The following is an 18,064-nucleotide window of genomic DNA, read 5'->3' as shown; positions in this document are numbered from 1 at the left end:
AGTATTTTTTGTTTTTAAAAAATTTTCATCTTTTGTTTTTGCAGCCTTTATTTTTATTTAAATTTTATTTCATTTTAGATTAATCTTGTTTCATTTTAACTTAATTATGTTTCGTTAAGTTAATCCTATATTATAATTATCGCCGGATTCGCATCGGTATATTACTGGTGCATCATTTAAAGCGGCAAATTTATTAAATTTTATGCGTCATATTTTTTAGTTCCTTGCCTTTCTAAAATTCTATTCCTCTTAACTTACTTCTATTTGCCCCTCATCTCTCTCAATTCTCAAACACCAATGTTTGATATATTGATTGTAGGCTACAACTAAACTTTAAGTGCGTTAAAAAATAACTTAAATAGGAAAAAATTATGTAATTAACCTTTGCAACATTACATTTGATGAAAAATTTCGTACAGAATAATCATCATAATAATAAACACCAATTACATACCAAATAATAAAAAAAAATTTACTAAATAAAAGAAATTTACTAACGTGCGAGCGCGAAAGCAAAAGTTTAACGCGTGATAAATCAGAACTTCAGCTCTGCCTACATTACCTAATTTATGCAGAAAGTAACATCTAATTCATTCGTATTCTAATCAATTTTGATCTATTAAAAGGATTAAAGAATGGAGGTTATTACAATTTTTTTTATTTATAACTACTTCCTTTATTATTCATAAAGTTTAATTTAAATTTTTTTTCACATGCTAAAAATATCCATAACGATATATGCAAATATTAACAACAAAGATATTTCAATCGCGCAAAATATTAGTAGTTATCTTTTGCGCTAACTTGTTAAACCTCACCCCCTTCATTGATTATTTTTGATTTAATAAGCAAGACAAAGTAGACGACAAACGTCTCCCTAAGCTGTTTTGCTTCGGTTAAACCTTGTCTATTAGCTAGTAGATGAAAACAATATATTTTATGAAGTAGCTTTATACTTTCAAAATTGGTCATGGAAGATTTGGGTAGGCAATTTTTTTTTAATATTATTATAAAATACTTGGAAATTTTCAAATATTTTACCGATGTGGTGTGTTTACGCATACTCACATGCATACTTAGATACATAAGTATGCATGCGAATATGCGCTCATTTTTAATGAGTATGGTTTTTTGGGAATTGGAAAAGCTAAACTCTTAATTCCGAATAAATTTCACGTTTTGGTAATTTCAACTTAAAAAATTATATTTTGCGTAATAATTCTGGTTTGTTTCCATATATTTCCGTTTACATGATTTCCTTCGACTGATACTACTTTAATTAAAAAAAAAAAAAAATTTACTCATATAATTTTTTTGAAAGTTTACCTACGTTGTTTGTAGTACGGTTGTAAGTAAAATGGTTTAACAGTTAATGATTTTTAAAAATATATTGACGGTGTGACAACGCCTATCGTTGTGTTTATGTTTTCTTTTGAACTTTTGAATAATCAAGGTAAAACAAAATGGTACGTTTTTCGAAATTAAAACGGTGTTGAATTAAGAGTTCTTCGCACCATGCTCTAAACTAATGTTGCAGTATTTTTTTGTGTCAATAAAATTTGATATATATGAAATTTTAATGCAATTATTTCTCTCACATTTCATCCTCTGAATATTTTATATAAAAGCTGCTTAAATATGCAAAATGAAAAGATTTTGTATAAGTATAATTTCCACACATAAAAAAAACAAACAGATATACAAAAGCTATAGTTACTTTATATAGCACTAGAAATGTTTAAAAAATTAGTACCTAGAGTACATGCAAGAATTATATACCTTTAGATACCTCTATACCTCTTTGATACATGGTTTATTTTCCTTAAAAACTGTTTTATAACAGTTGACATATATAGTATATATATATATATATATATATATATATATATATATATATATATATATATATATATATATATATATATATATATATATATATATATATATGTATATATATATATATATGTATATATATATATATATGTATATATATATATGTATATATATATATATATATATATATATATATATATATATATATATATATATATATATAATATTTTAAACCTTTTTACAACTGATAAAGGTCCTAACTGAAAAATCATTTTGCACAAGAATGGATAAACAGCATAAACAGATAAATGAAAACTTAGATTTTCTAGGTAGGAAGTATAAAGAACCTCATTTCTAGGATATTATTTGATAAACAAGATTAACTTTTATTTACAGATATTTTTTTAAAACTATATATATATATATATATATATATATATCGTTTTTAAAAAATATCAAAATTTCTGTGAATATTATGTTTTAATGTATTTATATGCTGTTGGCATATTTCTTTGTGTCTTGCTGTCCTCATTTTCTGTTTATTCCTTGTAATTTCAGAGATTTTTAATTGAACTTTATATTCTTTGTCCTGTAAAATTGTATCATATTTCACTATTTATGTGTTCCTTTTTTTTTTTGCTTGGTTTTTTAAATAAAAAGCAATTAATTTTTAATTTTGTTAAAAAACTCTTCATTCTGTACTTAGTTCTCAAAAAAACCTTTTCAAGGAAAATTACAGTTATCTGTTTGAGGAAGGTGAGCTCCATAGTCAGGCGAGCTCCATAGTCAGGCTCCATAGTCAGAGCTCCATAGTTGGACAAGCTATTTTGATGTACTTTCAAAAGCTCTAAAAATATAATTATTTAAAATTAATTAAAAAAACAAATCAGCTATTAACCCTTAGTATAACAGACTATAAAGAATATTTTAAGTAAAGTGAACCCAAATTTATTAAATGATTTAATTCATAGATGCATTACTTGCTGATTTGCAGAATTCAACTCCACAGCGTACCAACAAAGCTTCTTCAATCTCCATCAATGATGAATTTTTGCTACCTCAATCAAAGCAAGAGAAAACTAATATAAATATCACAAGTATTTTCCTTTTGATTTTTTTTTTTTTTTTTAAAGTTTTTTAATTAAATTTTATTTCACAAATAAATTTTTAGAAAAATGGATTCCATTTTAACTATAGCGAAAAAATAAAATATTTCCTTTTTGCATTTTAAAGTAAAATTTTATATATTTTCATTTGAATTTCAGTTAATAAACGGGCAGCACCATTTTCATCCCCATCCAATGGCGCAAGTGCTAGCAGTGGTAAGTGTAAAAATTGTATCTTGAGTTTTAATCTTTTGTTTGTTTGTGATTTATATGGATATGATTTTAAAATTCTAATTTCTAAAATTTTAGTGGAAGCCCTTTTAGAAGAACTTGATAACACTGTTTCTCATTCAAAAACAACAATGCAAAATAGACCAGTTCAAGTAAGGGCAACACTTTCTGACCAAAATATATCAAAGACAGGTAATTTTTTTTTTTAGTTGTTTGTGGTTTCTGTTTTTATTCTGATTAATTTATTACCAGTTTGCTATCAAAAATTTACTTTTGTCCTATTTTTTTTTTTTTTATTTTTTTTATTTTTTTTATTTTTAAGGCTTAAAATGTTTTAAATCAAGTTTCAAAGTTTGTCAAGTTTTCAAGAAATCTTGATAAAATTCTTTTTGATGTTTCAAATTTTTTATTTTAATAAAAACATATAAAAGTATAATTCTATTCAGAATTTTAAATGTTCCATGGTAATATTTTTAATGATGCAATATTTTTTTTGTTATTTTCTCACATACTATTTAAATTCAAAAAATGAGTTAATTATGAATAAAGATGAAAAATAAAATATGAAAATATGATAAATAAGTGATTATTAAAATCTATGTACCAATTCTTAAATCAGTATTTTTAAATTCAATAGTGTAAATATTTTAGTCTTTATTCAAATTTAAAGATGCCATTTAAGATTGCTTTATTTAAAAATTAGCATCAAGTGCTACAAAGGAGTTAGACGAGCTCATGGCATCTCTCTCTGATTTCAAAGTTAACAATCAAGCCAGTGGAAATCCAACTATATTGGAGCAGCAACCTCGTAATGAAATTGAAAAGCCTCCACAACCACCAACTGATGAAGTTGACTATGCGAGCATTGACAAAAAACCTAAAAAGCCACGTAAGTAGACAGGGAATTACAATTTGAAAGTTGCACAAAAGTATACAAATACTGCAACCTGCCATGTTTTCTTTTTGTAAAATTTTTTCAAAGCTTCATAATATTTTCTAGCTGTCCCACTTCCAAGCCAGCAACAAACTAATAACCTTGATTCTATGTTGGGAAGTCTACAATCCAATATGTCAAAACAAGGTGTAACAACAATTACAAAGGGAATATGTGGTGCTTGTGATAAGCAAATTATTGGGCAGGTATGTACTGCATTAGGGAAAACATGGCATCCAGAGCATTTTACTTGTTATGTTTGTGATACTGCATTAGGTACAAAAACTTTTTTCGAGAGAGATGGGAAGCCATTTTGTGAAGAAGACTATCATGAGAAGTTTGCTCCAAAATGTTTTGCATGCCAAGGACCTATTCTTGATGTGAGTTGTTTTTTAAGATTATTTTTATTTAAGTTTTGTCATTACTAAATGCAATACAAAGGGTGCCAATTCTAAGGTTAAAATTTTGAAAGCGTAAAGAACCAAGCTATAAAAAAATACCTAATGAAAACTTCTATTCAATCTCAAATATATTCTCCCTCTTGTTACTTTTTCTTGTTATTTACAAGCTAAAAGTTTTTATCTAAGGTTTCTCGTGTGTTTGGAATTGTGTCCTTTTAAATGGATTATACCAGTAAACTTAGCTCTACTTGGTACCATTTTAGATTATGCGAGTTAATAAATGTTTTTAAAATAATTTTTTGAGGCTTGAATTTCCTGTATACAAAATTCTTACCTCTGGAATATTTAAGATGAAAATAAGAGTTTATTTATACATGTTAAAATAAACATTACATGCTTACCTATTTAGAAAATCTTCTAGTTTTTTTTTGTTTAACTTTTGTTTAAATATTGGAACTGTAGGTAAATTTTTTCTTTGCTTCAAAAATTATACATAGTTGAAATTTTAGTATTAAAAAAACATTACATTTTTAAATGTTTTGATATGAACACATCAAAGCATTTAAAAATGTAACTAATAAATCAAGGAATAAGGTTAATATACTTTAATATATTTTTAGTTATGATATTTTTTATATGCAGATTGATAATTTACATCATAGTCTTAAAAAAAAAAATCAACTTGGAGAATTGGATTGAGAATTGGAAGAAATGTACAATATGTTTACCTGAAATTCATTGACGCCACCCTTAAAATTTATTGAGACCACTCTTAGGACCAAATAGAAAAAAATTGCCACATCATCCCCGGAATTAAAAAAATTGTAGCAAAATAACCTAATCAAAAATAAAAAGATCTCTGCTACTTGATCTCTAAATATGAAGATCTAATATGAAGCTTAATCTAATGAAGCTTGATCTAATATGAAGCTTAAGAACTTTAAATTTTACAAAGACAAATTACTTTATTTTTTACATTGGATAATACATAATAAATTATTACAGAATTAAGTTGTTATTTGTTATATATACAAAAATTATAAAAATTTGAAAACTGTAATAGTATACTATATTAGAGCCTAATTGAACATTTCCTTTAGTCTTGTGTCACATCGATGGATCGCACTTGGCATCCTGAACACTTTGTATGTTTTGAATGCAATCTGCCATTTGGGGAATCAGGGTTTCATGAGAAAGATGGAAAAGCATACTGCAGGGAAGATTATTTTCGAATGTTTGCTCCAAAATGTTCTGGATGCAATAAAGCTATTATAGATAATTATATATCTGCTTTAAATGGTCATTGGCATCCTCACTGTTTTGTGTGCATGGTATGGTTTTTGTTATTTAGAGTTTTTTGATTTCTTTAAACAGGATTTCATGTTATATAATAATACTTAACTAAACATGATGCAAAAAGTAATATTACCAATTGGTTACAAAAATAACGAAAGTGATTTGAGCATCATCAGTGATCTAATCTTAGTTAATGATATAATTACTTCCTATAGTCACTTCCTACTGTTTTCTTTAAAAATATGACAATGGCAACTTGAATATTGAATTTTTATCATTAAAACTCGTTTAATTTTTTTTTTTTTTTTTAGGAATGTCACCAACCTTTTCAGGGCGGTAGTTTTTTTGAGCACGAGGGTATGCCATATTGCGAGATGCATTATCATGCCCGCAGAGGTTCCTTGTGTTACAGCTGTCAAAAGCCTATTACAGGGCGTTGCATTACAGCCATGCACCGTAAGTTTCATCCGGAGCATTTTATTTGCGCGTTTTGTTTGAAGCAATTAAACAAGGGTACGTTTAAAGAGCAGAACGATAAACCGTATTGCCACGCCTGTTTTGTCAAATTATTTGGTTGATAAGATTTGATGTATTTATTTGTTGCATGTTGTTTGTTGTTTTGTATAAAATCTATTATTTTTTTTTACTTGTAAAAAAACTAAAATTTTGGTAAGCGAAGCGAAGAGAGAGAAGTATCTTCCAAATTGCTTATTTTAGCGCTGTTTTTTCATAGATGTTTTCTTATTGCTTTGTGTTGTTGATGATGATGAGATTTTTTGTATTCTTTACAATCTTTAGAATTTATTTTTTAATTTCGATATTTTTATTGGAGAAGTTTTCAAAAGAAGTTAAAGATGATTGGTCATTAAGTTTTGAATATTTGGTCAGTAAGGATTGAATAACAGAGTTTTTTTATTTTATAGTTACATAAGTTTTTCTTAGCTTTTTTTAACGATTCTTATGACATGATTCAAGACGAGTTAGAGAGTCCAGTTTAAAGTTATGTGTTTTTTTTTTAATGTCTGTAAATTACAATTTTTATTCATAATTCATAGTAAATGGACTTTCAGGACCGCTTCATTTGTAGATTTATTTTTTCGCAATTGGGCTAGGGTAATTAATTGCGACGCTAGGGTGAAGTGCGCTAAAGATGGCGGCATCGGTAGTGTTCCAAACTACCCTTGATGTAAACTATATCTACCTATAACTATATACCTATAACTATATCTAATCTTTCAATATACTTGCAGATGGCCTGCTTGGGAGTAGGAAGCCTCATCTGAGTTGCAAGTGCTAACTTGGTTGAACTTTATATGGAACGCATTTCCACAGTTTTTCCAGCGTTTCGTTCTCTTGATCAAAATTTAAAAATAGTCGACCCATCCAAGCTTTTTCTCTTTTCTTTTTTTGTGCTCTCCATAAGGAGAATATCTTCCTATTCTCTTCTCCAAAAATCACTTCTAAATCCTAATAAATTCGTCTAAATCCCCCTAAATCCCGAAAGATTTTCTTAAACGTTCTTTTTCTATCTGTCCGCAGATGTTTCTTGAATTCCAGTATAGACAATGGATTTCATCTTAAAATGACATAAATTATAAAATTGTTTGCAGTTTTTATACTGTCCTAAAAAGCCATCAGAAAAATAAATAATTTTTTTGATTATTGGACAAAGATTAGTTTTGATATAATCAATTGTTTGACGCATAACTTCATGGATAAATCTAACATCATGGATTAAATCATCTGAGATTACGCAAAAAAAAAAGATGCCTCCAATTTCTCTTTCATGTAATAGATGACAATTGGGTAAAGGAAACATTGTTTCTTGCTTCAATCGTAGTTCTGTAAAAATTTAAAATATCTTACTGTACTATTAGCATTTAACCATGAATCATGTGTTTTCAAATATGTCATTTTTGTTTGATTACTGTCTTCAAATATAATTTTAAATTTGAGAAGACTTTATTTAGTTTTTTCCCGCCATTTATTGGAACCTAGAAACAAATTTGTCCTTACACACTGTTGTGATTGCCAAACCTCAAGCAGATTATCCCCAAGCTATATTATTTCAATGCCAAGAAAAAAAAATAAAGATATGTAAAAATATAAAAAAAGAATATCTTAAGGTTTTTATGCAACTCTACTGATTCTTTTGAAAGAAGTCTACCATTTTGGGTATTCCATCAAATATTTTGTTGTTTCATAGGATTGTGTGAAATCAGTTTCCTAAAAATATCTTATATCTAAATCATAATGTTATTTCATTAATTATTTTGAAAAAAAATCCGCCGTTTTGAATCCAAAAAATCATAACTTGAAAAAGAAAATAAGGAAATAGGCAAAAAAAAAGGTGCTTTTTTCCATAACCCAAGAGACCATAACCCAAGAGACCATACCATAAACAATGCCAGTTTTTTTTTACTGTGTGAGTATAGCTACTTATAAAATTTATGAACTTTTTTCTTAAGGCACAAAATGCACCAAGCCTTTGCTTACCTCATTACAAAATAATAAGATCAAAATAAAGGTTCTCATTTTTTGACTTTTGGCTTTATGAAAATTTGCTCACTGTGCAGCGCTTGAAATTGACACAAAGAGAAAGTCATAAATGTCTCTATTAAAAGTGATCCAAGCAGAATTGTTTAGTTTGAGTAATTATTTTTAACTTTGATCACCATTTACCTGTCTTTTGCTTTTGCAGTTAAAAAGTACCTCAGAAGTTGTGCAAAACATTAAACGCTCTCAGTATAACAGCGTGCGAGAAGGTTTTATGTTTTGGCTATGAAGCATTCAAGGCAATTTTCGATCAAATTGCAATCGTTTATGCAACTTTTATTTATTTTTTTAAATTATGTTTGTGGTTTGTCTAAAATTTGTATTCGTGTCTAAAACTTATTTAAACACAAATTTAAAATAAAAGTTTTATGCCAATTTTAAGCGCAAAGCCTTCTCGTGCATAACCTTGAACTGCACAACAGTTGATATTTGCAACAACTCAGCTAAGTCACAAATTAGATTTGAATACAAATCTTTAAAACTTTTTCATTGGATGATCAAATATTTATATCCTGAGAAAAATTGCCTCAACCTTTAAGAAGATACATTAGGCAGTGAATGCTGATTCTTTATAAAAGATAATATTGGTATTTCAACAGTTTAAAATAATTCCAAAGTATTTGGAACCAATCAAACTCTATAAGTTGCAATCAAACTCTATAAGTTGTATTAAATGAGTTGCAAAATTTGTAATTTGTAATTCTAATCAATCCAATTACACTATCACATAGGTTTACATCTCCCACCATTTATATTCCAATAATTAACCTTTATTAGTATTTAGCTGAACAACTTTTTGCATTAAAAACAGCCTGATAACGTTTCGGCGTTCAACGACAACAGGTTCGAAGGAACTTGATAGGTATCTTGGTCCAGGCTTTTTCATTTTGTGCGAAAAACAAATTTTTGGTTTCATGATTTTTTTCTGTATGTCCAAAGATGTTCAATTGGATTAAGATTTGGACTTTGTAATGGCACACACACGCGCGCACACACACATAATTGAATTATCATCAATTAAAACTATTTAAAAATCTTTGGAGAATGAGTTACTGCGGCCCTAAAAACTTATTCGTTTCTATTTACTGTCTCTTCAGAAAAAATGAATTCCAAGAAACGTTAATTTGGTTAATTGGAACAAGTTTTTGACAAACTTTTGACAGACAGGTTTGTTAGACCTTTGACAGTCAGACAGACAGGAACAAACATTTGACAGACAGGCTGTTTTTGGGTTGATATGTTACTGATCGAAACATTCAGGTGACATTTTATGCTCAGCATTACTTTATCATTGGTTTACTTCTACATAATTTGATCAAAGATACCTTCATATAATTAACTAGAAACGACTAAACATCAAACCTAACAAAGCAAAAAAAAAAAAAGGGCTCAAATAGAATAAAAACACTTCAAATTCAATCGGCGGGTTTTTTTTTTTTAGTTTGTAAATAACTTTAAAGTAGTGTGACATTTTATTTGTTGCTTCAATTTTTAGAAACTTCAATGTAAAAGTTATTTACAAGAATAATTTTGTGGAGCTTTTATGGTCGTTGGATGCATTAATATTTGTGCAACTGCTTCAACTTTTTTTTATTGTAGGGAATAGAAAAAATAGAGTATTGATTTTTTTTTGAAACACTATATTGTACAGTTTTACGAATGATTAAAGAGTGCAAATTTGTTATCGATAGGTTTTCACGCATTTTCAGCATTTTTCCCGAGACTTACATACATACATACATACATACATACATACATACATACATACATACATACATACATACATACATACATACATACATACATACATACATACATACATACATACATACATACATACATACATACATACATACATACATACATACATACATACATACATACATACATACATACATACATACATACATACATACATACATACATACATACATACATACATACATACATACATACATACATACATACATACATACATACATACATACATACATACATACATACATACATACATACATACATTCATACATACATACATACATATATATATTTTCTTAATTTTATATTAAATTTGTAATTGAGAAAAAAAAAAAAAATTAGGAGCTCGAAATAGTTTAGTTATTAATCTTTTGCGAAAAATATGATCGTTATAGTAAATTAGCGATTACTTCATCTTCATTTTCCGCAACCCTAAATGAAACACATATGTAAATATTGCCTCAAACTAGAACATATTTGAAGTCAGAAGTTTTTAAAGATTGCACGGTCGAGCGGCTACGCCAAAAGTGTGCTAATTAAAAAGTAAGTCAAATGGGGTTTTTATTGAAAAAGATGAAGCAGTTTGAAGTCGATGGTGTTAGATGTAAATCTACTTTCACAGCGTCGCGCAACGCGCAAACTTAATTCTAGCATTTTTTTTTCTTAGATTGCAAAAAAGCTCTAAAAAAAGAAAGAAAAAAAAAAAAAAAAAAAAAAAATCAACGATCAAAAATTAATTTAACGTTCATTCCAAAAGCTTCCTTAAAAAATAGCAGCCCAACATTTTAAATAATTTTTCAACACATCCCTATACAGCACACACATTCACGGGTCATGAGCATATATTATAATAAATTAAAAATTTTATAATCAAAGTTTTGATATCAGTACAAAAATTAACTGTGAAAGAATTTCTTTTTTCGATTCTTTCTGGATTTTTCTTTTTGGACATTTCTTTCAACTTTTAACCTTCTGAATTCTGACCGTTCGTCATAAAGATGCTCTTTAAATTTTACCTTATCATTATACCAAAAAATATTAATTGATTTTTTCATTTTGAAAAACTAGTTGTAAAACTTTTTGTTACTAAAATTTTGACTATGAAATATCACTAATAATGAATATAAAATACACATTCCGCCATTATTATAACTGCGCACGCGCATTTACAAACACCAGCAACGATGCTTGTCTTTCTCTTCGATACAAAAAGCCGTTATGGCTGTTTCAAAGAAGAAAGAGGGGATTTCATGTGACTCTATTAGAGGAAAACCCAAATCTGGTAGAGTTTGGAAAAGAAAAGGAAAAAGAAAGTCTGATATAATAAACGTCAAGTCCTTACATAAAAGTTGGACAAAAAGAAAACAAGAAAGGTTAGAAAAGGACTCTATAAGAGCACACGAAAAGGAGTTGAAAGCAGTTGTTATTTTGGAAAAGCAAAAAAAACGCGAAAGAATGCTTGAAAACCAAAAGAGAAGAGAGGAAAACATTAAGAAATCAGAAATTGTCCAAAAAATCACCGATTCTAGTAAAATAAAGAGGATGAAGAAAAAACAGTTGCGAAAGATTGAGACTCGTTAGACATCTCGCTTTTTTACTATCATGCCTTAAAAGCATAAGAACAATGCCTACCTAAATCTTTAGGTTCACTTACAGCTGGCTCGCTTGATGATAAATCTTTCCTGGACTGAGAGCCAAAATTTGTTGCAATCTTACCTAGCTAACGGTGATAATTCTCTGTAATATTTGCAGGATAATAACTTTTGTATATAAAAGTTTGAAATGATTAAATGGTGGTAATTTGACTATAAAGCTTTTCATAAGAAATGTTATGCTTAACTATAGTATTACCCTATTATTAATATATAAAAACCAATAAAGATCTAAGCTGCCCAACTTTTAAAGTTTTTTTCTCTAGACTGAATTTTTGTTTTTCTTTTAATTTCTAACAATTAAAATGAAGGAGGGAAACTAGGGTAGTGAATTTCATATGATTTTTGAATTGATGTTGACATACGAGGTGGTGAGTCAAAGTGGTATAACTCCATTTAAACCTTAATTTTATTATTACCTGTAAAAACATTAACAGTTCAAACAGTTTCAATAAATAAAACAGTCTTTTATTAACATCATCCAATATTTTTAAAATCTCTAACATTAAACTTGATTTTTTTTTGCGCTTAATGGGATAAAATGCTCTGCCCTGAAAAGTTGTAGTGAAGTGAGTTATACCACTTTGACTCTCACCACCTCATATAATTAAGTGTCAATTATCCAAAATTAATTTTTAAATTTGAGTTTTGTTTTATAATTGCTACTTTTTTGCATTTACATTTTTTAAAAACTCTTATAAATAAAAATTACAATAGTTATTACATGCTTCAAAACTTTCTATTTTAATTGAAACAAGTTTTACTAAAACATCAAACTAGTAAAATCATTTTTTTTTAAATTTTTTAGTTATAACAATATTACTATATTATGTTATATCATGTTATTATATTACATATCATTACACTATATATTATTATTAGCAAGTTTCATCATTTACCAATAAAAACCTTTTTTTGAAATTTTTAATTTTAGCATGAAGCAGTATGAAAAGTATTTAGTTATCTTGGTATCAAGTGTTTTAGTTGCCAGGGCTTACCATACTTTGTACAGTGTTATATGCTGATTAATGATTATCACACTGGCTAGTAAGTTTTTCATAATGTTGCTTTTTACTGTAAACTATTTTCATAAGTTTTTTCATTAGTTATCAGTTGAAAAAATGAACATGGATTTTGAAAACTTCAGAAATAAGCTATGTTTAGTTATAAAGATGTAAAAATGATTTGTGCTTAAATCATAATTTGTTTCTATTGTTGCCCTATACCTAGACAATTTCTCTTCCAAAAGGATTTCCAGGAAATAAAGTAGGTCAACAGCTCATTACTTTTTCACAATAATATGTAGGGTTAGTAAATGATATGAACTTGTATTCAAAAGTATTTTGGAGAAAGAAAGGAGTTGGCTTATACAACCATTTAGTATGGCAGTTTTCACTTGTAAGAGCTTTAATGTTCAAAATGTAATAATAACTACTAATATGTTTCAAGCTTCAATATCTATCATCAACTAAATATCATTCTTCTTTAAGCAAGTATTTTGTATACATTTAACATATTTAAAACCATTTTTTGATGCTTGTTAAGTTTTCAATTTTGAGGGGTGATCAGAGGAAATTTCAATAAAAACTGCATTTTACTTGTGGTGAGTGCTTACTATCATAAGAACACCAACATTCTAAATTTATGAATGTCTCCACAGCAACAGCTATTAAATGATAGCGTGCACATCACCATAAGTAATCTTTATTTATATTTAATATCTTGACTTTTAAAATAAACTGCTTGTCAAATAAAAGTAAAAATAGATCTTTAAAAACTCTTTGAAAACCTCTTTAAAATGATATGTAATAATCAACAATGTAAGTTAAAGAACAGTAAAAGTCTTAATGAAAAAACCAGTAAAAGAAGTAATATTTGTATTATACATAATCAGTAATATTCTTTGATCACCATCAGGTCAAGGGATGAAGTTACTAGAAAAGAATAATAACTAAATTGTATATTTTTCTTCCTTTTTTAACCATAAAAAGCTATTTAAAGCAACTGGATGAAAAAGATCATAGTTTTCAAATTTTGAATGTAAAAGTTTAAAAATATTCTTTCTGTTTATTGAACAACAATAGTTCAAATTACTTTGGACATATATCAATTAAGATCGTTTATTTTTGATCCATTAAATATAAGCTTTCTTTTCTCTTATGAGAGTTACACATCAAAAGTTAACTAACTATCAAACCATCCATTTCATCCATATTTTTACCTGCAAAATTAAAAGTTGGGGGAGGGGCAACAAGGAAGAGTGAGATTTAACTTTAATCTTATAAAAATCATGTTTTAATCTATTCAGGTTCTCTGAGTCAAAGTATTTTGAAAAAACACAAAATAATACTAGTTTGAATGGAATGTTTATTATTCAAATTGTGGTAATAGAATAATAAAACCAATACTTTTTGCAATATTTAAAAAGAAATATGGGTAAAAAATAAGTCAGAATGTTTTTAAAAATAAGTTCAGAAAATATCTACAATGTTTATTGTTCAGAGGGTGATTCTCCTCTCCCCAATTAAAGAAGTAACTTTCCAAACCACTAAAGTTTGCTAAAAAAGGCTTCTACTCAGCTAAAAGTACTAACAAAAAAACATTTGTAACTTGTATCAAATAAACAGGCATTTTTAAAGGGAACAGGCATTGCTATAAGTAATAAAATCAGATTTTTATTTACAAGAAAGAATGAGTCCATGAAATTTAAATTAGCTTGAAAAGTTTTGAAAGCTGTATATGAATAAGATTTTGTTTAAAAACAGTTTCTTTTTGGTATTTCTTATCAGCGAAATATTTTAACAAAGTGTGTGTCATAAAGTTTGGAAACCAAGTTTTATTTGTAAAAATGAAGTTAAATATGAAAACTTTACATTCTTTTATCTTCACCTGCATTGGTGTAGCGCTAATTTATATTACGAGTATTTTATTGTTTAAAATTGTTATTGCATGTTTTATATTTTCAGATTTTAAATTTTGTTAAATATGCTGATTTTTTAAATGGTTTATATATTTTTTACTCTTCATATTTTTAGTAAAATTAAAAATGAATGATTTTCATCCAGACAAAGTGAGTGGGGTAAACAAAGACATGATTATTTCACAGTTTGATGATGATAAAATGAATGAATACAAAGATAAGTTATCTACAGACGATGCTGACATTATGGAATCTGCATTAAATAAAATTATAAAAAAAGATAAAATTGTACATAAAGAAAATAAAAATCAGAAATTGCTGTATGCAATTCCTCAAAAGAAATCAAAAATAGACATTCCTAAAAAAACATATCCAAAACGGCACAGAAAAGAAGTTTATTCAGATGTGACATCAGATCTAAAAAAAGAAAATGAAGATATGAGTAGCTTAGTTAAAAATATACCTGTTCTAACACCTGCAACAACTAAAGTTGCTACACCTACGAAAACCAAAATTGTAGCACCTATGAAAACCAAAATTGCAACATCTGTTAAAACCAAAATCACAACACCTAAAATAACAAAGTTTGCAACACCTAAAACAAGATTTTCTTGCCAACAATGTGGTGAATCATTTTTTAGAAAGTTACAGCTAAAAATTCATATGAAAGTACATGCACAAGAAAAAAATAGGCTGAAAGCTGCAGCTGAGTATAACATCCAAGTTTCCACTTCTTTAATCTCAATAAATGATACTACAAAAAGTAAACGAAAAGCTTGTTATGTAGCACCAACTAATTCCAAAGGAGGAATGTCTGTATTAAGTACTTCAGATGCAGCACCTCAAAAAAGTGTTACTGAAAGTGAAAATGGCATTGAAAATCGTTGTACAATGGAATCATATATGGAGGATGTTCCTCTTCCTTCAAAAATTCTAAATAACGCTTTAGCAGAAGATTTTAAAGATAACTTGAATACACAATCAGAAAATATGGACTTTCCATCAGTTAATGTTTTAACTGTCCCTGACATCTCTTCAGCTGATAACTTAGATATTAAGTCTAATGAATCGATTGAAGTTATTTTAGACTCAGATGAACCTAACATAAAGAAAATTCAGAAAGAAAAATTGTTTCAATGTCATGATTGTGATCAAGAGTTTAAGCGTCGTGATTATTTACGAGATCACATGATCACATCTCATGATGGGGTAAAACCATTTCAATGTGAAATATGTCATAAGGGTTTTGTACGTCGAAATGTGTTAAATAATCATATGCGATCTCACACAGGAGAGAAGCCATTTCAATGTAGTCAGTGTGATAAAGCCTTTGCTCATAAATCCAATTTACGAAGTCACATAAAACTGCACACTGGTGAACGTCCTTTTAAGTGTGATATTTGTGAGAAAACGTTTTGTGCTAAATCCAACCTAGCTTCACATGCAAAAATTCATGCTGGTGTGAAACCTCACAAATGTCCAGAGTGTGACCAAGCATTTATTCATATGGACACATTAAAAAAGCATATGATGGTACATACTGGTGAACGACCGTTTAAATGTTCAGTATGTGAAAAAGCCTTTCGGCGGAACACTCATTTAACTATTCACATGCGTCATCATAATAATGTACGACCCTTTCAATGTGAACTTTGTGATAAAGCATTTTTTGAAAAAAGCGTACTGCAGAGTCACATGACCCAGCATACAGGAATTAAACCGTTTCAGTGTGATCTTTGTGAGAAATCTTTCTGTCACCGAAGTACTTTAAACATTCATCTACAAATTCATCGTGGTGAAAGGTTATTCCATTGTTCTGTTTGTCAAAAATCATTCTGCGACAAAACAACACTTATACGTCATATTCGTATTCACACCGGTGAAAAACCGTTCAAATGCGATGTATGTAATCTTCATTTTCGGCAGAGTAGCAATCTTAAACGCCATACTCGAATTCATACGGGCGAACGTCCTTTTAAATGCACATATTGTGACAAACTATTTGCTCAGAATATTAATCTAACAAATCACATGCGAGTACATACAGGAGAAAAACCTTTTATATGTGGAACATGCAACAAAGCATTTACACAACGCTCCAACCTTATTAGCCACCAGAAATCACATGCCGGAGAGGATCATGTTGTAGAGGTTTATGCAGATTATCCTCGTAGTTCAGAAAATAATTTAGATAAAGAAGTTAATACATTCAAAATCAGAGGGACTAATGTTTCAATATCTCTCGGAAATATTGAAGGAGGGACAGATGATGCTGAAGTTCAACGAAAACTTCGTATTATTGGTCAGAAAATAGCAGATAATGTCAATCAAAACAAGGGTTTCTATATTCGAACTCTAGTTAAAAATAATAGTACAGAACATGAAGAAGAAAGTGGATCGGAAAGCAACAAAGTCGAACTTGAGGATCATGCTGAAAGCGTGCTTCAAACACTTATTAGTCATAACATCGGTGATCTAATGGATTCTCGGAAAGTGATAGTTACTAATTCTGATGACGATATGCCAATTATTACAAATTACGGTTCACATTCAATTAAGATATTACCTGAACAAGATAAGTCCTCTGCTCTTGGAAACTTTGTTGTCTCTCATATTCCATCGTGTTCAAAACTGGCTGAACACAAAAAACAAATAGACGATCAATCAGAACACGATTATGTTGAAGACGAACAAGAAGGAAATGGCTTTATAATAAGAGATCAAAGCGAAAGTGTGACAATGGTTCAAGATGACAACGGCAGTGTCTTATACGTCGATGAAGAAGATATAAGAGATGTTTCAGATAAAGATCATGTGTATTTAGAAGCTACTGATCTTCAGGACGGAAATCTTTACGTTGAAAACCATGAAGATGATGAGATATATGTTGAAAGTTCTGATGCAGGTCAAGAGTACACTCAGAATAGCGTTCATATTAACAGTTCTCAAGTCGAAGGAAACGCCTTGATAGGACAAGATATAATATCTCAAGACTTACTACGCCAAGTTGAATCATACGTAGTGCGTAATTACAATCAAGAAACTTATGAGCAACTTTTGAGCGTTGCTGCACATGTAATACCCACTGCAGTTGAAAATCAACCTGAACATGCATACTACGAAAACGGTTATATAACAAGCCACGAGGAAACAATTGAGTCTGCTGGGTCTGCGGTTGCTGATGATATGCAAGAGCTTTTACATTATGCTGTTTCTCAGACTGTGGAAACAACGAACGAAGACGCTCAATGATGTAAAAGTGATGATTGATCACTTGACTAGCTTAGTTGATATATATATATATATTTTGCTTTTCTAATATTTATTTATATTCTATTTATTTTGTGCTTCCTTCTTAATTTTAGTTTTTTTTAAAG

General features: G+C 28.6%; 3 protein-coding genes across 4 annotated transcripts; all 3 read left to right on the top strand.

Moving 5' to 3' along the window:
* The first annotated feature begins 829 nt into the window (after positions 1–829).
* LOC149881460 (paxillin-like) lies at positions 830–6,881 on the top strand. 2 transcript variants are annotated; one of them, XM_090069739.1, is made up of 8 exons: positions 830–983; positions 2,805–2,930; positions 3,099–3,155; positions 3,249–3,362; positions 3,874–4,059; positions 4,171–4,484; positions 5,606–5,836; positions 6,113–6,881. In XM_090069739.1, exons 1-8 carry the CDS (start codon positions 971–973, stop codon positions 6,377–6,379), a joined length of 1,308 nt encoding a protein of 435 aa, XP_089925865.1. In that variant the 5' UTR covers positions 830–970; the 3' UTR covers positions 6,380–6,881. The 2 variants fall into 2 exon arrangements, with proteins under 2 accessions (XP_089925865.1, XP_089925864.1); XM_090069738.1 differs by lacking the exon at positions 830–983 and adding an exon at positions 2,085–2,162.
* Positions 6,882–11,291: 4,410 nt separating this feature from the next.
* On the top strand, positions 11,292–11,927 carry LOC145193856 (coiled-coil domain-containing protein 86-like). Its single transcript, XM_080071385.2, has one exon. It carries the CDS (start codon positions 11,334–11,336, stop codon positions 11,694–11,696), a length of 363 nt encoding a protein of 120 aa, XP_079927511.2. The 5' UTR covers positions 11,292–11,333; the 3' UTR covers positions 11,697–11,927.
* Positions 11,928–12,668: 741 nt separating this feature from the next.
* On the top strand, positions 12,669–18,023 carry LOC145194204 (uncharacterized). The gene is made up of 2 exons (XM_090069737.1): positions 12,669–12,814; positions 14,803–18,023. The coding sequence occupies exons 1-2, from the start codon at positions 12,796–12,798 to the stop codon at positions 17,937–17,939; spliced, it is 3,156 nt and encodes a 1,051-aa protein (XP_089925863.1). The 5' UTR covers positions 12,669–12,795; the 3' UTR covers positions 17,940–18,023.
* The last annotated feature ends 41 nt before the right edge of the window (positions 18,024–18,064 follow it).

The sequence above is a fragment of the Hydra viridissima genome, unplaced genomic scaffold (assembly GCF_058129835.1).
Source record: "Hydra viridissima isolate aposymbiotic clone 2 unplaced genomic scaffold, HvirCarnegie_v1 scaffold_12, whole genome shotgun sequence".
Taxonomy (NCBI): Eukaryota; Metazoa; Cnidaria; class Hydrozoa; order Anthoathecata; family Hydridae; genus Hydra; species Hydra viridissima.
This window is presented reverse-complemented; position numbering and strand designations above follow the sequence as displayed.